This window comes from Fukomys damarensis, unplaced genomic scaffold (genome assembly GCF_012274545.1).
Source record: "Fukomys damarensis isolate Sample0158 unplaced genomic scaffold, DMR_v1.0_HiC HiC_scaffold_35, whole genome shotgun sequence".
NCBI classification, from domain to species: domain Eukaryota; kingdom Metazoa; phylum Chordata; class Mammalia; order Rodentia; family Bathyergidae; genus Fukomys; species Fukomys damarensis.
In genome coordinates this window covers 39,971,557-39,989,635 of record NW_022900947.1, presented here as the reverse complement: position 1 = coordinate 39,989,635, position 18,079 = coordinate 39,971,557, and the positions used below count along the sequence as shown (strand labels likewise).

General features: G+C 40.7%; 1 protein-coding gene across 3 annotated transcripts in view; it reads left to right on the top strand.

Annotated features, from left to right (window-relative positions):
* The first annotated feature begins 29 nt into the window (after positions 1-29).
* Positions 30-18,079, top strand: part of Lnx1 (ligand of numb-protein X 1) — a 109,269-nt gene continuing 91,219 nt past the window's right edge. The window contains exons 1-3 of one of the 3 annotated variants that reach the window (XM_010640262.3): positions 30-107; positions 727-854; positions 15,927-16,398. In XM_010640262.3, coding sequence (XP_010638564.1) covers positions 16,007-16,398 — 392 coding nt within the window. In that variant the 5' untranslated portion in view covers positions 30-107; positions 727-854; positions 15,927-16,006. Of the gene's footprint in view, positions 108-482; positions 598-726; positions 855-15,926; positions 16,399-18,079 lie in introns of those variants that run through there. The other 2 variants (XM_010640261.3, XM_010640263.3) reach the window with 2 other exon arrangements.

Below are 18,079 nucleotides of genomic sequence, written 5' to 3'. Positions count from 1 at the left end.
CCTTATTACTGTGCTATCATCCAAATCTGAATCATTTAAAATGCTCCTAATTGCAGGCCTATGGGGAACTGTAAGCACCGTGTGACTCTAACTGCCAACAAGCCCAGGTAGGAATAGCCAAAGTGTTACAAATGCTTGAACAGGGAATTAAAATGCCGGGCGTGAGGAGCATTTGAAAATGACTTTAACACAGCCAACAAATACCATATTTAGATTTTTAAGAATTTAATTTGAACTATCACCTCCAATTGTTGTAATACTGGAACAGAGCTGCCCCTGGGATTCAAGTAGACCCCTAAAAAAAGCATACGGACTAAATCTCAAATCTCTCTAATCAGTGAATATTCATACATGCTTTCTTTTCGTGCCCACTTGATCACTGTCTTGCTTTGGTGTTTCAATTTCGCTTTTAACTCCTGTATTGGCCTCGTGAGGGTTGGGAGGGTCTGGGAAACATCCGGCCAAACAGTCCGGATCTTTACACAGGGCTGGACACGTGCTGTGCTCAGGAAAGAAAGTAAATCCCATCTAGCAAATTGCTCTAACTGATTCATTTGTCCTCAGAGAGACTCCGCCTACCTGCTTGCAGGTATCCAGGTAAACGACAAGTGGGCAGGACCTGCTGACTGTTTCAGTCGCTAAGGTCTAGGCACTGCTTTATCTGTCCATGCTTCCGTGCTGTCACCTATTTCCTGCTCTGAACCAACCAATGCCTTCTTCCTTCAGGCACTTGTAAGCCAAAGTTAAGCCTGGCCACTGTTGAGGTTGCCCAACAGTCTGCTTCGTTCAAGCACAAGGGATGAGAGCTGCTCAGTTGCTGCTGCTTTGAGAGCCCCAGACAGACACTTAAAAAGGTGAGCTGAAACTCTCCATTTTTCTGTTGTGGCATTCAGGCCACTGGCCTCTAAGGGATCTGATCAAGGGATTTGAATGAAAAATATAAGCAAAATAGCTGAGCTCTCTGCGAAGCTCTTTGGCAAAGAGAAGAGGATGTCTTTCACATTCTAGTTACACAGCAAAGTTCTCCCAGGCCAGATATTTAATCCTTTTTGTTTCTCCTAATTGTTAGTCCGGCCTCTGCTTGTCTGGAAAGTTGATCTGATTTTATAAAACCCTGGAGAGGAGAGGAGTGGAGTGGAGAGTTTCTGAAATGTACCGTAACAGTGTAGACCTGTTCAGCCTCTTTAATGGGGCCTGGAGGTCTCAGGACCAACAGAATTTAGAGTTACCTCATATTTGCCTGTTGTGTTTTTGGTTTTATTTTTGGCCTTATTTTGTCTTGCTTTCATGTATTCATCTCACCTGTAGCAATTTTGACCTGAGCCTGTGCAATATTCAGGATTTTGTTTTCTTGAGAAAGTCTGTTCCTCAGACAGATAGATTCTGTTGCCCTATTTAGAAATGCCCCTCCAGTTTTCTTCCCCTTTTTGTCTCTGAAAAAAAGTCTGAATTTTCTTTGCTCTTTGTTGAACACACTTTCACAAATGTTTTGCAGCCTAGATTAGAATTGTTTACCGTCAGGCCGAGTCTGGCTGCTTGATGACCTTTGGTTAAAGTAAAGATTATTCCTTCAGGGCCACAAGAATGCAACTGCAGGCAGTTTACATTTTCAAAATTTTTAATTTTCTGGAAGTTTTTTGGTCTCTTTTTAATAGCAAATATACCAAAGCAGTTGTTCTGCTGAGGCATGCATGACTTGTAATTTTACCTCTCAAATCCATTTTTGTGCTCTTAATCTTGACCACCCGGCCTGGGCTACTTCTGTTCTTGACAACCCAGCAGCCACAATACTGTTGCTAGCAAAAGGAAAAAAATATATCATATTCCTACTGAGAGCAGCTGGAAAAGCTGAGGAGAAAAATAAAACTGTGAGGCAATTTATTCTGGATTCTTTCATTAGCTGTTTTTTTCCCCTGAGATTTAAGTTAGTAGTTAAATTGGGCATAATTTGTTAAGAATTATGTTTCTATTTATACACCTAGAAAATCAAAGTATGATTTGAAACATGCTGAGGAAACTTCCTGAGACAAAAAGTTGTTTCTTATCAAAAAGAAGCTGCCTTGCTCTTATTGCCAGTGTTTCTCCTGCTCCTAGAAAGCTCATGATGTTCTCCTTTAAATGAACTTTGTGTTTATATTTTCTCCTGAACTTATATCTTTGGAAGAAGTGACTGCTTTGCTTATACCTTAATACCATTCTCACTTAATTCAGAGCTTTGTCAGAAGAAAGATCTGTGTATTGAATCTTCTGGATAAAAATATGTCTCTAGAGTCTGGGCTTCTCCACAAGATTGTATTCTCTCTAACTTACTATGGGCTGATTAGTTCTTTTCATGAAGGTTAACTTATAATTAAATAAATCATTTCATCACTACACATCATTGTGTCTGCTTGTTAAAAAAACCAAAGCAGTGCACATTATGCCCTGTAATATAAGGGAAGAAAGAAACAAACAAACAAAAAAGAGTCAGACTTGAATTTAGAGTATCTGGAAAGTAGTTGATTTGTTGGATAACTTGCCCATGAGTGCCATCCATTGTTCCTGTGGTAACTCCATCCCTTGGTTCTAGTGGACATAAGATCTGAAGGAAAATATACAATCTCTTCCACTGACATCCTTGAGTATTTACTTAGTTTCTCTGGCCCTCAATGACTTCATCAATAGGACAAGAGTTAGTAATCCCTATAATATGATATAATATAATATTCCTATAATACAATGTGGCCATGAGAAGTAAAGGAAGTAGCTAACATGTGTAGCTTCAAGGAGCCAGTGCCTGATGCCAGTGCAGGGCCAAATGCAGCCACAGGCCATCTTTTGTACAGGAATTTTCATGGATGCTTGGAGGATGTGGTCTGAGCCTCTAGGAATAAAAGATCTGTGGTTGCAACTGTTTGGAACCTCGCTTGTTCTTGTTTTTGAAATTCTTGTAAGTAACTCCATTGCTAACAGTTGGAGAAGTAAAACAGGCAAGAGGAAGGAGAAATACTTAAAGGATGTGATGTCATTAAAAGAGCCAGCAGCCATGTCCCCACTGACTGTAGGCAAAGCCTTTGGGAAGTCGAGTATTCCTTACTTCTCTATCTGTAGGCTTTCACAACAGAGCCACAGGCTTTAGGGGGAATGTCTTTTTATTTGCAGTAATCTGACTTGGCAGGCAGCCCTGTATTCAGCTCTACCATCTTCAGGGTGGACTGGGCACTTGGTTGCTCTAGTCTTACAGATAGGAATGCTTTACCCCATTCTGGGTGCACAGATGCCATATCACTGCATCAGGTGCAATCAGTTTGGGCCTGCACTTTACCATGGAAGGGAAGCTCATGGATCTGTTCAATACGGTTGCCTCCTTAGCAGAAATGCTATGCCCTTTAATGACCTTAAGTCATTGCATAAAGTCAGATGCGTTTGTAGGCCCCTGGTAGCTTCTCCTGGTCTTACTTTGCCCCCAAAGGGTAGCACAATTTTCATCACATAAGAGCCAGCAACTATTGGATTGAGGATTATAGGTTTTCATTTGAAACCTACTGCTAGCTGGTTTAGGGGACTATAGAAAAGAATCTCAACCTCCCCACACATTAGTTTCCTTGTCTACATTCCCTACCTACCCCTCAAAAGATGCTAAAAAGGTGTATTTTACAACTCTCTTTACTACTTTACAACTCTGTCCTTACAACAGATGCTAGGTGGGCTTTCCACCAAGGTGAATGGCTCAAACTGGAGTGAGTGGGCAGTGGCTCCCTAGGAAATCTTAATCTTGGTCATTGAGTTCTAGGTGGAATAGTACTGCTACTCTAAAATAATGATCTGGCCTCTGCCATCCGACTACCTAGGTTCAAAACTCAATTCCACCATGTGCTTCCTGTGTGCCCTGAGACAGTCTTTAATATGCTTTACTCAGCAGTAAAATAGGATTGTCATGAAGATGAAATGAGTTGAAATATGTAAAATGTGTAGACTGGCAACTTGGCACACATCTAGTGCTATTTTTCTGAAAGGAAGGCATGATGGGTGAATCAAGATGATCTTGTTTGAGGCCCAGCTATGCCATGTAATCACAAGCTTACAGAAGGTACTTAAAATTTCTTTGTCTTGGTTTGATTATCTGGAAATTGGAATATGTACCCAACTTAGCACTAATGTGACCACCAATTGAATTGGATAAAGTGGCTGGCATATAATAAATGCTCCATAAATGTTAACTATTGTTATGTTATGACAGAAAAAAATGCTATATTATCTACAGTTAGGCTCTTTGGTCATACTGGATTTAATGATGAGTAGTAGGTAGAGGGCCAAAGACTGAACAAAACGGATTTCCAGAAAGGCGTAGAAGGAAAACCTGCCAATGGAGATTACCTGGTTTATCTTGACATTGTAGGTCAGGGTAGCTGCCAGGGTGATTCCTGCTTTATTCAGACCAATGGGCAGTGGGAGTCTGTGCTGTGAGGGACAGCGCAGAGCCTCCTGAAGCAGCAGGTCCAGTTCCACTGTACAGTCTCGTCTTCTCCCTGACCTCAGCCACAATCTCCTTTGTATATTTGAACTCCTCACATAAGGTAAAGAAAATGAGCATCCTGGGATTTTGGCCACTTGAGAGACTATCTATAAGACGCTGCTAAGACAGGATATGTCACGGATGCTCTCAAATGGGTGCTCCTCACCACCTGGGTATCCCTGGACTTCTTGGTATTATGGAACTATTCTTAGTGTTTATGAGCTGGCATTGCATAGACTCACTTTTATGTGGGTGGCAAATTTTATTGTCCTCTGACAGTGCCTCCAAACTATTAAGAGCTTTGCAAAACTCTTTGGAGGGAAGACTGCATCACTATTTTGGAGTTAATGAGATTTAACCATCTCCTAGCCCAGAAGAATGGGCCTTGCAATGAAAACTGAAAGTTTCCAAGTATAAAAGACTGCACTGAGTTGAAATCAGGAGCAGAAATTGTGGTTATTCCTGCAGGCTTCCTACAGTTGCCATTTTTTTTCCTATCCATTACTTTCTGTGTGACAAAGGGACACCACGCTGGCCTATTGGCTAGTTACACAGAGGCACATTTCAAATTCATATGAGGAAGAGCTTTTCATGAATTAGAGTTGTCTATATATGCAGAACACTGCCTATTGGGTTGATGAGTTCCATGTTACTGAATGTTACCATTTTGTGCCTGGTATGTGTTTGCCAGATGGATAGATGGGTTGGCAGGTGAGTAGTTAGATGAATGAATGAATGAATGAATGAATGAATGAAAGACAAAGGATATTTTTTTCAGCTCAGATGGATAGATGGGTTGGCAGGTGAGTAGTTAGATGAATGAATGAATGAATGAATGAATGAAAGACAAAGGATATTTTTTTCAGTAGCACATATATCTTGCAAGTAACAAACTGCTCATCGAAAGTAGTCATTGTTTTTATTTTATTATTCTAAAAAGAAAATGAGAAAAAAATTCATGCTCCAGACAGAAGGTAGATGAGCTGAACTCCAAACTTCAGATCTGCAGTTTTTATAATGTTCCTTTTTCCTGTGCTTTACACCCCTCCCCATCTTCCTCTGCCTTTCTAAAGGAACTTGTCCTCCTTGCCCAGACAGCCAAATCCTCTAACATGGTGGGTTGACACTAGTCTAACAGTAACAGCATCTAACAGTAACAACAGCTTCTATCCCATTAAATAGGGACTTTTTTTTTTAACATCACAAGTATGAATTATAACATGCAGATTTAAATTCTGTCATTATTTTCAAGTGACTCTCTGCTTCTTGAGTTGATCATTTGTCACAGGAACACAAAAGCCTTCACCAACAACAGAGTAGAAACTCTCCAAGAATATTCTTCAATAGCCTTTTAATGGCACAGAGCATGGCGCATGATGGGGAGGTCTAAATACATCATAGCTGACTGTTGAGATGATTTGCATAACTTGCTTATGACTACTTTTGTCAGTCATGTGGCCTTTTTTGAATAGAGCGATGCATGTTTAGGCTCCTGTACACTCATATTAACACGTGTCATCTTGTGTTTTCAAACTCCTCATTAAGTATTATTGTCATACTTGTATTATGTCACCCACATTTTTTATGTGTAAGCTCTGTTTTTCTAATTAGACTTACACTTGGTGATGATAAAATTGAATTACCTAAGGAAATTCCATTAAGTTTAAGACAAATGCCATGGGTGGATTATGCAATTGGTGAACACCTATAGAATGGAAATAGTAGGGAAATGTTGAGAGTTCAAATATCTCTCTTCTTGTTATTGTCTCCATAAACCCTGGCTGTTTTTTAAAAAGATCTCCTGTCAAGAGAGGCAAAGCTTTTCTCTAACCTGCTTCTGAAAGGTCTGCTGTGGCTTCCAAAACTTCTATCTAATTGGCTAGCCATTTCAGACTCTTTTTATTAAGCACTTTCTCTCATTTCCCCATTTTCTGAATATCTGTGTTCAGTTATTGACTCCAGATGTATTACACTGTCTCTTTTTAGGTCACAGTTTTTCTATAATTTCTTGACATGTTTCTGGCCTTTTTAAAGATCCCCTTGTGGGTTGTTGTTTTTGTTTGTTTGTTTTGTTTTTTGCTGCTGCTTTTTTAGTGTTGGAGGCACTATGCAGGTGAGTGTTTCACAAAGATTTCATTAATGAAGTCACTTACTCCTTCTTTGAAATCATTGATTTAGTTGTCAAGGAAAAGCAGAGCTGACCTCAACCTTTGCAGCAGCCTGTGAGCAACAGCTCCTGGCCTCTCCTCTGTGATGTATATACCCACTACCCCCAATTATGGCTCTTGATTCAATCCCATGGCTGACTTTTTTTTTTTTTTTTTTTTTTTTTTTTTTTTTTTTTTTTTTTTTTTTTTTTTTTTTTTTGGTACTAGGGATTGAACTCAGGTCCTTGCACTTGCAAGGCAGGCAGCATGGGTGTCTCTTTTTTATTTAGATCCCTAACACACCCAGTTCTTCCCAGTTGCATACAAGTCTACAAGATGAGAAACAGCCCACAGCACATTCACCTTTTGTGTATTTGAGTTCACCAGCTCAAATTTTATTTATTAAAAAAAAACTCAATGGCACATTTTTGTCCTAACTTTAGCAGGTGCTTTCCCCTCAGCAATCTAAAAGTTATAGTCAGGGCCAGGGCAGTAGTGAGACCCACATCCCTGCTTTTAGAAAGATGGGAACACTGTAGGAAGGAATTACTGTTACTGGCCCATTTGGTTACCCAAGAGGTTTTTCTGCTCAAGATGGTTTCCTGACTGTGGTCTATGCACTGAGGCATAGACTCATGACAGGTTTGAAACCAGCTAAGCAACCACCCACCCTTATAGAGCTTAGTTTCTGTTTGAAGGTCTCACTGTGCTGTCTAGACTGGTCTCAACCTCAGGGGTTCAAGAAATCCTCTTGCTTCAGCCTCCCAAGTGCTGGAACTACAGACATGTGTCATTGCTCCCAGCCCAAGTTCAGTTTCTCAAAGCTAAAAGTTAACTGGGAAGTCATCTGGCATAGGGATAGCTTGGATGTGTTTGACACATGCTGTAAAACATTGGGATGTTTTAAAGGGATTAAAAGATTTTGAACTTTAATACATGATCAATTACAAAGGAAACACCTCTACAGTAGAACAGAGCCTCACACTGTCTATCAAATGTCACATTCTATGTCTAGTCCTATCTGGAGAGAAGTTTTTACTGCTTGACTGGGCTCCTATGTACTCCTGAAGCAAAGCTCTTACAGTATCTGATTATTTTGTAGTCTTCTGTGGAAACTGGCTCAGGTTACACTTCTTTCCTCTTGTTTTGAAGCAAATCTTCATGATCCCATCAGTGAACTGCTCACCTGGTGTCTCTATCAAGTACAGCAATCAGGCGGAGTTACAGCAGTTTAGACCCAGGTTAAAATTTAGTGGCACGCCCGAGAAGTGTTGGTAATTCTACAGTTTTGTCACTGACCCGGCAGGCAGTTGGGTCAAGTAAAAGGGTAACGTGGAGACCCACAAAGGTGGTTGATACCAGAGCTGGATCCAAACCAGAGATTTGACATCTTGCTTTCTCTGCTTGGGATTCTAAAAATAATAGTGACAAGGCCATGATCAAGGTGAGGCAAGTGAGGTACTCACCTTGGGGTGCAAAATGTAAGGTGCCAAAAACCCAAGTAATTATGAAGTTAATGCAGTCTTTTTAAAAATCAAAATCAGTGCACAAAATCCACGATAAGCAAAAGATCAAATATATTTAAATTTTTATTTTAAGACAAGATCAGTAAGCCCAGGTTATTTAGGAATTATTTAAGATCATTAGTCAAGGGAAATTGTTGAACACCACATTTTCTCAAAAATGAGAAGAGCAAAGAGGTAGCTTTTGAAAATATTGATGAATTTGCTTTCTTTAAAAATCAGGACCGTAAAACTGTTTTTAAAATTCTGTTTTCAGTATAAATGAGATACTTACATTTTAAATGATGTAATTTTTAATATGCCTATTCTGTTTTCCATATTTTTCCAACTACTGTAATAATCAGGACAAAATTAGCCATTAAAAAATACACAGAAACGTGTATATCAAGATGCACTTTTCCCTTTTGCCTCAGGCTGCTACTTGGCTCAGCACAGCACTGTGGGATAAATTTGTCTGTGATCTGGGAATGTGTTCCAGTGGATTTTTCTGAACATTGTTATCGTTGCAAAGAGGAATTTTCCATAAGCAAGGCTTTCCGGCAGACACTCCTCCCCAGTCCGAGGGTCAGGGGACAAGTATGAAGATCCGGGGTGACAATGTCACCTCCTTGGACACTTTCCTTTTTGAGTACTTCTGTATTTTGTTTTTGATTTTGTTTTTTTTGAGGAGCTGCTTGAGCTCTCAATTCTTCCCAAAAGCCCTTCTTGGCCTTTTACTGAGATTTCTCATTTATTAGAGACTCTAAGTGAAGATTAATGATTATTTGTGCTTTGGGTGGGAAAAATTATCCCTGATCATTTTCTTAATTGGTCTCCAGTTCTCTTGTGTTATTTTTTATCAGTACATTTTGAAATGAGGCTTATCAAAATAAAGGAATGCTGGGCCGGGGATTTAGCTCAGTGGTTCCACCGCCTGCCTCGCAAGCGCAAGGTCCTGAGTTTGATCCCTGGTACCAAAGAAATAAAATAAAGGAATGCTCAGAAATAAGAGAGCCCCAAATTTTCCAAATACCATTTATTCTGGGAATAAATGTTTATCCACTGAAGATGTTCTTCTGGTCATGTAAATCTACCTAATGCCATTTAATAGCTGCATTTTCTAAACTGTGTTCATACTTTTAAAAGCCTCTAGGTTTCTGTTTTATTACCTTTAAGATCCATATATATGGAGAGAGATTTTTGTCATCCCTTGATAGCCACAGTAAGAATGGCTCCAGGGTCCCCCCATGGATACCAAAATTCACAGGTGGTTTAATTTCTTTATATAAAGTGGCTCAGTATCTACATGTAATTTTCCTACATCATCCCCTATAAATCATCTATAGATTTACTTATAATCCCTAATACAGTTTAGTGCTAACAACTATCTAGTTGTTATATTGTTTTTGTTTTTGTTTTCAGGAAATAATGTAATGGTTTAAAAATGTCTATACATGTTTTGTACAAATACATTTTAAAAAAATATTTTCTATCCACACATGGTTAAATCCATGGATTAGTGCCCTCACATACGAAGGCTTACCACATAGTATATTTTTTTTTTCTTTTTTCTCTCCCTCTCCCCAACCCCTATGCTAAGAATGGTTGCCTCTAAACCCCAAGACAGCATCTTCTGCTTGGCCTACACGATGTGCTTTTGCTACTGAGAAAGCAGGTGCAGTTTTAGAATCTCTGACGATTAGATCAAGGGAGCAGATGCTTCTGGCATATTGGAATTCCTCTTACCTGTACACTGTAGGAGAGACACTGATAAATTCTGGAGTTTGCAGAGATTTGGTTAGGCTGATGGAGTCTAGAAACCTGAATGCATTATCTTACGGCTGCTCATCCCGGAAGAGAACATAAGATCTGTTTTCTAGTACTTCAAAGACTTAAGGAATTAGATGTACTCTGAAGGGTTCTAGGGATAATACTGTCCCCATGGAGGGTATACAGGAGTTCTAGAGAGGCAAACTTTTGCTTAATATGTAGACTCCCTCCGGCACCAATAGAATTAATACCAGAGGCAGAATGATCTATTTTTTAAAATAATAAAGGCCTGTTTCCTTTGAGGACCAGCTCTGAAAACTTTCATTTTAGAGTCTGTGGCTGCAGTGTCTCATCTTTGATAAGGTTGAAGTTACAGCGCACCGTATACTGCCATCAGTATGGTGGATTTATTTTATTTTTGTTTAATTTTATTTGTATTTATTTGATTTTTTGTGATACTGGAGATGGGACCCAGGGCCTTACACATGCTAAGCAAGTGCTCTACCACTAAGCCACATAGCCACCCTGAAGTCTTTTTAATCATAGGGAATCCCTTTACTATTGTTGGAAAACAGACTCAGGCAACAATTACATTGTTGCTTTAGAGTCAAATCTGGTTCTTTAATAGGAGGAAACAGATTACCAGGGCAGCATAACAAACAATATGTTTATCCAGTTGCTTTTTCCTGTATGGTTTCTTTTTTTTTTTCAGCTTTAATTGAGTTTATTGGTACATTTTAGGGATACAGTACAATTACATTCATTGTTGGGATCTTGTACCTCTACATGACAAGTCTTGATTCTCATTTTTTCCCCTTACCTCTGCCCTCCATGTATGGTTTCTTATAACAACTACATCACACAAAACTATCATGCTCTGAAGGGAGAACTAGCAGGACAATAGAACACTGGAGACCCCGTAGTTCCAATAGGTCGTTTTATACAGAAATTTTTCTACTGCCACACAGGCTATATTCCAAGGGCAGGTCTTAAATCTGTTATGGTGCACACATGATCGCCAAGACCCTTTCAGTCAACAGGCAGCACCTTCTTGCTTTCATCCTAGTCTGTATTTTTGTTGTCAGCCAGTACTGTGGTTTCAGGGTCTCACTGAGCTCTCATTGAAATTTAAGTGCTGTTATGAGGACAATAAGAGGTGATTAAGCCATAAAGGCTCTGCCCTTCCAAATGGATTCAGGCTGTTACCTCAGGAGGGTTAGTTGTAACAGTATGACCTTCAGTCCCCAGAGGACCTGCCTGCCCTTCAGCCTGTTAGGATGTTGCTCTCAAAGCTGACAGGCCCTCCCTTGCTTTTCAGGGGAGAAAATAGTTGATCTGTCAATGGTTTTTGATCATTTCATCTCAGCTCAGTAGCAAGGCCTATCCAAGTCTAAAAACATGATACATATGTGTTTAAAGACAGGCACTGTAAAGAACAGGCAGGTACATTATAATAATCATGTTTTTTAAAGTCTTTGCTTTAGAGGCCAAACTGCTTGTTCAGTCAATCTGCTCAGAATCTGTTTTTATTCACATAGGCTTTATTTAGTCTAAAGTAAATTTAGAAAATATATACAGCAGTGTTTACATTAATAATACATTAAGAAATTAGTTTACTACATGGGTAAGTGCCAGGGAATTCAAACTGGCCTCAGAAGTAGAAAGAAAGAAAGGGAGGGAAAGAGAAAGGGGGACAGGATGAAGTAGAAATAGCAAATATATGAAAAAATGTTTAACATCGCTGGTCATTCAAGAGATGCAAATGAAAACAACACTGAGATTCCACCTCACCCCACAAAGAATGGCTGCTATCAAGAAATCAACCAATAACAAATGCTGGTGGAGCTGCTGCTGATGGGAATGTAGATGGGTGCAACCACTGTGGAGGTCTGTATGGAGATACCTCAGAGAACTAGGATTAGACATCCCATTTGATCCAGCTGTTCTCTTGCTGGATATCTTCACAAAGAAAGAATCATACCACAGTGATATATGTGCACCCATGTTCATAGCAGCACAATTTGTAATAGCTAAAACATGGAAACAGCCCAATTGCCCATCAACTAAAAATGTGGCTTTTTAAAAAATAAAGGGAGTACTACTCAGCCATAAAAAATGAGAAATTAGAAGCATTATAGCTAAATAGATGTACATTGAGGCCATACTCTAAAGTGAAATTAATAGGACACACATGTGTAAATATCATATAGTTTCTCTGGTGTGTAAAACTAAAAGTGAAAATAAGGATCAAAATGTACAATAGATATTGTGTAAAAGGAAGAAAAGGTCTAAAGGAGTAGGGGAAATGGGAGGGGTAGGGGAAAGGTAAGAAGGGAAAAGAAAAAAATGTGAGAAAGGGAAAAATAAGGAAACAAAGTCTTTATAAATAGGGAGAGATGGAGGGGTTGAAGGGTGTGCAGGGGAATAGGGGCAAAATAAGAAGGAAGAGAGATTATGTAAAGGTGCAAATCTCCAGTGATGAAAGTCATTATATTGTATACCTAAAATATACCAAAAAAATTAATTTTTTTTTAAAAAGGGAAAGGAGAAAAGTTGGAGATGGAGCTGAAGCCCACCTGTGCACCAGCCCATTCCGTCCATTCTGCCTCAGGCCTTCCTGTGCTCAGTAGAGTCCAGGAATCTCTTCCTTGTGGGATCTTCAACATATGTAAAATGAATCTAAAGAGATTTTTTAACCTTCTGATTTCTCTGGAATTTTTTATTGGATAATTGTGTGATTGGTATTCTGATTAGCCATTATCATGAAAGATGCAGGGAGACAGGGGCGTGGAATGCTTCGGTGCACAAAGTACCATCAGACAGCCCTGCCTGGTGGTTTTATTCTTGGGTGTGGCTGGCAAGTTACTTATATACCATGCTTTAGTTTCCTCATCAGTTAAATTAGAAACAACACACACTTCTGGGGCTGGAGAGGATTAAATAATGTAATATAAGATCCCTAATACAATGCCTAGCACATGGCAAATGCTCACAAAGCTGTAGGAAGTAAAGAAAAGGGATCTTTCTAAACTTTCAACCATCAAAAACAAAACAAACAAAAACACTGCTCTTAATTGGCACAGGATCATAGAACTTTGTGGAAGAGACTTTATGCTATCTATTTTGGTGGTTTATAGTTTCTTCTTTTTCTTAAGCTAAGGTTCCTTGAACATAATATTATGAGGAACCCAGTGTGTCAGTAAAATAAGTGCAGTCCTGGGACTGGTTGCAAGAGAAGTAAGACATTAGTCAGCTTCCCATCACTATAATGAAATACTTGAAGCAATTCATTTATAAAAAGAGAAGGTTTATTTTGACCCATGAGTCTGGAGATTCCAGTCCAAGATCAGGTAGCCCCTTTGCGTTGGGCTGCTGGCAGTGGTGATACCTCATGTTGGCAGGATGTGGCAGAGGAAAACTGCTCATTTCGTGAGGCAGGAAACAGAGACTGAGAGGCCAGGTCCCACAAACCCTTTGGAGCACACATCCTCAAGGACTTCCTACCTGGTCCCACTTCTCAACATCGCCACCTTGGGGACCAAGCTTTTAGCCTGTGGGCCTTTGTGAAACCTCCAAAGGATAGCAGGTGGGCAAGGGTCCGCCCTTGTCTCCTTCTTCACTGCTATTGGAGACTATGAGGCATCTTATGCCTTCTAGAAAACAGATTAATAGCACAAAATCTGGGAAGGGAATAACTTAGATGGGTGAAGCTGTGTTTTCAATGTTACCACCATACCTGCAACCTGATCTCCTGTTACAAGACTCTTGCACTCAGGAGAATGAGAAAAAACTGACAGGCTCAGAGCATGTGGGAATACAAGACCCAACTCTTTCAAAGGAAACCAAAAGACCTAGAGCAGTGATGATGAACCTTTTAGAGCTTTCAGTGATGCAAGCAGCCCACTGCAACACGCGTGCCATAGATTCACTGCCACTGGCCTAGAGCTTCAGTTCACTACATGTGAATGCTTTTCCTTCCTGCACAGTGTGTGATAACCTTTTGGGTGACCTGTTTCCGTTTTCGTATTTATGGCATCACTTAAAGAATTTCCTGTGAGGTTCCAGAAACTTCTATCAGCCTGGAGGACAAATAGCAGCTGCAGTTTCCCATGAAGTCTTATTGGAAGCCCCTTCAGCCTTCCTGGAAACCACTTTACCCTTCCTTGTGCCCTCTACCTCTGCCCTCTGTGGTCTCATCTGACACTGAATAAGATACTGTGATTTCTAAGTGTTTTCATATTCAACCATTTAACCTCAACTCCTCCTCCAGGATGTTCTTCTGGGCACACTCGCACAGCACAGAAATGTAAACAATGGAGCTGACTCAATGAAAGTTTGAAGTCAGTGTTTCGTTTCGTTTTGTTTTGTTTTTTAAGATAAGGCTGTGTTTGTACAAACAACCTCAGACTTTATTTGGAAAAGAAAAATGTAGCAGAGTTTATGACTGCCATGCTATTTCCACATGTGGCTAGTTTCCTGTTACGTTACTCATGTTCTTGTGGAAAGCTTAAGATCTTCTTATTTGCTTTTGGAAAAGAAGAAAGTTGAGTTGGGGGTAAGGGAAAGGCAGGATTTTTACTCACCATGAAGACTGACCTAGAGTCCTGACTTGCACTGCTTACCTGGGCCTCTACTTAGCTGTGTGGATGTTCACCTCGCCTCTAGACTGGGACTCCCCGGAGAGAGTGGAGGCACATTACCCCTGGCTCTCTCGGAGGCCTCAACGTCCAGCCCACTACCTGCCTCACAGCTGCTGCTTGAAAAATATCTATTGACTGACTATCCAAGAGGCTTACTAGGTGTAAATCAAATATGTCAAAAGGCTCCATTACTTCAAACCCCTATCTATGGCAGAGGAAAGTAGATATAGTGGTAGTGTTCGACTGGTTCGAAGGAAATTTGTAATCGATAAACAGTACTATTAGAACAAAGTTAAAAGACCCCTTCTGGAAATTAGATCTTTTAGTTTCCTAGCCAGTAGAGCTAGACTGAAAACAAAATTCTATAACAAAAACATGTGAGGATAGTAACAACTATTCATTGCACAGTTAATAAGTGCAAGGCACCAGCCAAGTGTAATGGGCCACAACTGTAATCCCAACTACTTGGAGGAGGATCACAAGTTTGAGGCTGCCCGGGGCAACTTAGCAAGATCCTGTCTCAAAATAAAAAGGATTGGGGTAGTAACTCAGTAGCAGAGACCTTGTCTAATATGTAGCAAGATTCTGGGTTCAATACCAAGTACTACCATAAACAGATAGTAAAAAAAAAGATGGTAGGCACAAATCTAAGAACTTTATAACATGCCATTTAATCTTCACATACATCTTAGAAAGTAGTCCTTTATTATCTCCACCTTGCAGATGTAGAGTTAGGAGCTGGAATCACTGGCCCACAGTGATGATGGGATTTGAATCTGGGCCCAGAGCCTACTAAACCAATGATGAATGAACAAGTGAGTGAGTAAAATACGTGCGTAAGAAAATAGTGCTCCTACCACCAAAAAACAAAAAAAAGGAAAGCCCAATAACTCTTGTCTCTCAGATTATTTAGATGAGGGCTGTGATGTCCTATAATTTATGATTTTTGGAGAGGAAAGATAAGGTAAAAGAGTGAAGAGAGCATTAATGCACCCCGCCCCTTTTCTGATGGGACAGAATTTTACAGGTCACATACCTGTTTAATTTGGTTAACAGATTACGTTTCTTTGGGCATATTTCTTCTGAGTGGCCCTCAGCATTTCACAGATTATTACTCAAATGATTTTTATCAAACCAACATGAGGAAGTTCAAGTAAACATTGTTCCCATTGGAGGAAATGGCAAAGCTGGGCATGTTGAGTAGTCACTACCCAAGGTCATGCCAGGCACTACATAGTGAACCCTAACCCCTGGCTTTCTGCGTCATAGCTGTTTCCTGTCCCTCGGCAGCAGTTTCCTGCTGATGTAAGGATAATTCTTCTTTGTGCTGTGAGGCAAAGATAAGTCATCTCATTCTCTGTTACTCTTGCAGATGGCCCCTGGAAGATCTTGACTTCCTCCTGAAGAAACATCATTTTCCAGAGTCTTCTGTCGAACTGTTCCCAGACAACCATGATCCAGCCTGATGCTGTCGATGACCCAGATCCCAGGCCCGATCCCCTGTGTGTGGTGTGTGGCCAAGCCCACTCCCCCGAAGAAAACCACTTCTACACCTATGTGGAAGATGTGGACGATGACCTCATATGCCACATCTGCCTGCAGGCCTTGCTGGACCCCCTGGACACTCCATGTGGACACACCTACTGCACCATCTGCCTCACCAACTTCCTGCTGGAGAAGGACTTCTGCCCTGTGGACCGCAAGCCCATTGTCCTTCAGCACTGCAAGAAGTCCAACATCCTGGTGAACAAGTTCCTCAACAAGCTGCTAGTCACCTGCCCTTTCACAGAGCACTGTACTGAAGTGCTGCAGCGCTGTGACCTCCAGCATCACTTCCAGACAAGGTAGGCCTTCCCTTCCCCTAAATCAGAAAAGCCTGAAAGCCACCCTTGCAGATGCACTAGAAACTTATCTGTCCTGAAGGCAGGGCTGGTGCCTTCTAGTGCCGGAAGTGCCACAGGATGCCTGTTTCCCTGTTTGTTTCTTTATAACCAATGAAAGTATCCACTGAGAATGGGGCATATTCCAGGTGTTTATGCCTGTGAATCAGTGGAATAAACAACAGGTGATGGAGCTGTGTTGCGTGTATATGTATCTGTGGGGTTTTAATTGTTTCAATATAAAATAATTATAGCATAAAATATACTATTGTTAACCATTACTGATTGTATGGTTCAGTGGCTTTAAGTACTGTGTGCAACCATCACTACCTTCAATCTTTAGAAATTTCTCTTCTTTTCAAATTCAAACTCATCATTAAATAAGAAATCTCATTCCAAGCCCTGGGCACCCACCACTGTGCTTTCTCTTTGTGGATTTGACTGCTTTTAAATACCTCACACAAAATAGAATGCTGTAATATTTGTCCTTTTGCGATTGGCTTCTTTCCTATGTGTGTGCAAGATATAGGAAGGAGCTGATGACCACTTTCTCTGAGGCTCATGGTCCCGCCAACAGGTCTCTTTGTAAGCACTGCTTGTTTCCTCAGTTTGACCCACGATTGTTAGAATTTCCTCTGTCCTGGAACTGACAAGGCCCAACTGTTCTTTGAGAAGATGTGAAATGTTTTTAGCTGTCTTAAAAAAGGGAAATTTTAGAAAATTAGTGCCTTCCAGGTAACTTGTTTGCTAGCGTTTTGGCCCAGTCACACATTAGCAGTAGAACAATGGTGGACTCGGTGTCTTTGGTGGCTGGCAGCACCTGCTCTGCCTGCCTACGTCTTACTTTGGCCCTTTCAGTGGCCATGTCCCTGTGCATTCTGCATGTGAACAGCTTCATGGGCAGCACTGGGCTATGTTCCACATGAGGAACTCTGTTAAAACACTTAAGGTTCCCAATCAAGGGTGCACAATAATATCACAATTATTTCGTAAGAGGAAATTTGGAGCCTGGTATTTATCTTGGTTCCTGTCATGACCAGGGCAAGAGGCAAGAGCAGGTATTTTTTTTTTAAAGGTCACATACTTTGGGCCATGAATCTGAGTCTTTGTCCTTTGGGACATGCATGGATTCTAGTCTGTATTAAAAGTAAGGGTCTGGGCATAATGCTTAGCACATGTTTCCCATGCTAACGATGCCAGTGAACTCTGTTTTACCCAAGGTGATGAGCCAAGTACTTCTAACATGGGTTTGCAGCTGACCATCTGTGAACTCTGGGGTTTGGACTAGGATGTCCTGCCTCCCTCCTTCCCAGGAAGAAGGGCTGAGGGGCCAAAGGAGAACAGAAAGTCTGTCTGAAACCTTTGATGAAACTGTTACCCAGGAGTGACAGGCACTGTGAGAAGAATGTAGGCCTGGGCTCTAAGGTGAGATAGGTGCTGAAAGGGGCTGGTCCAAGCAGGGCCAAGACCAGGGCCAGACTGGGTAGGGGAGGTGAGGACATGAGGAAGAGAGAGGACCCTGGCACACATCATATTTCCCTGTTCTGACATGTGGTACTCTGTTGTGATTATTTCTCAAATAATTACAAATTTAGTGATTTAGAACAATTCAAATGTGTTACTGTACAGTTCTGAAGGCTTCACC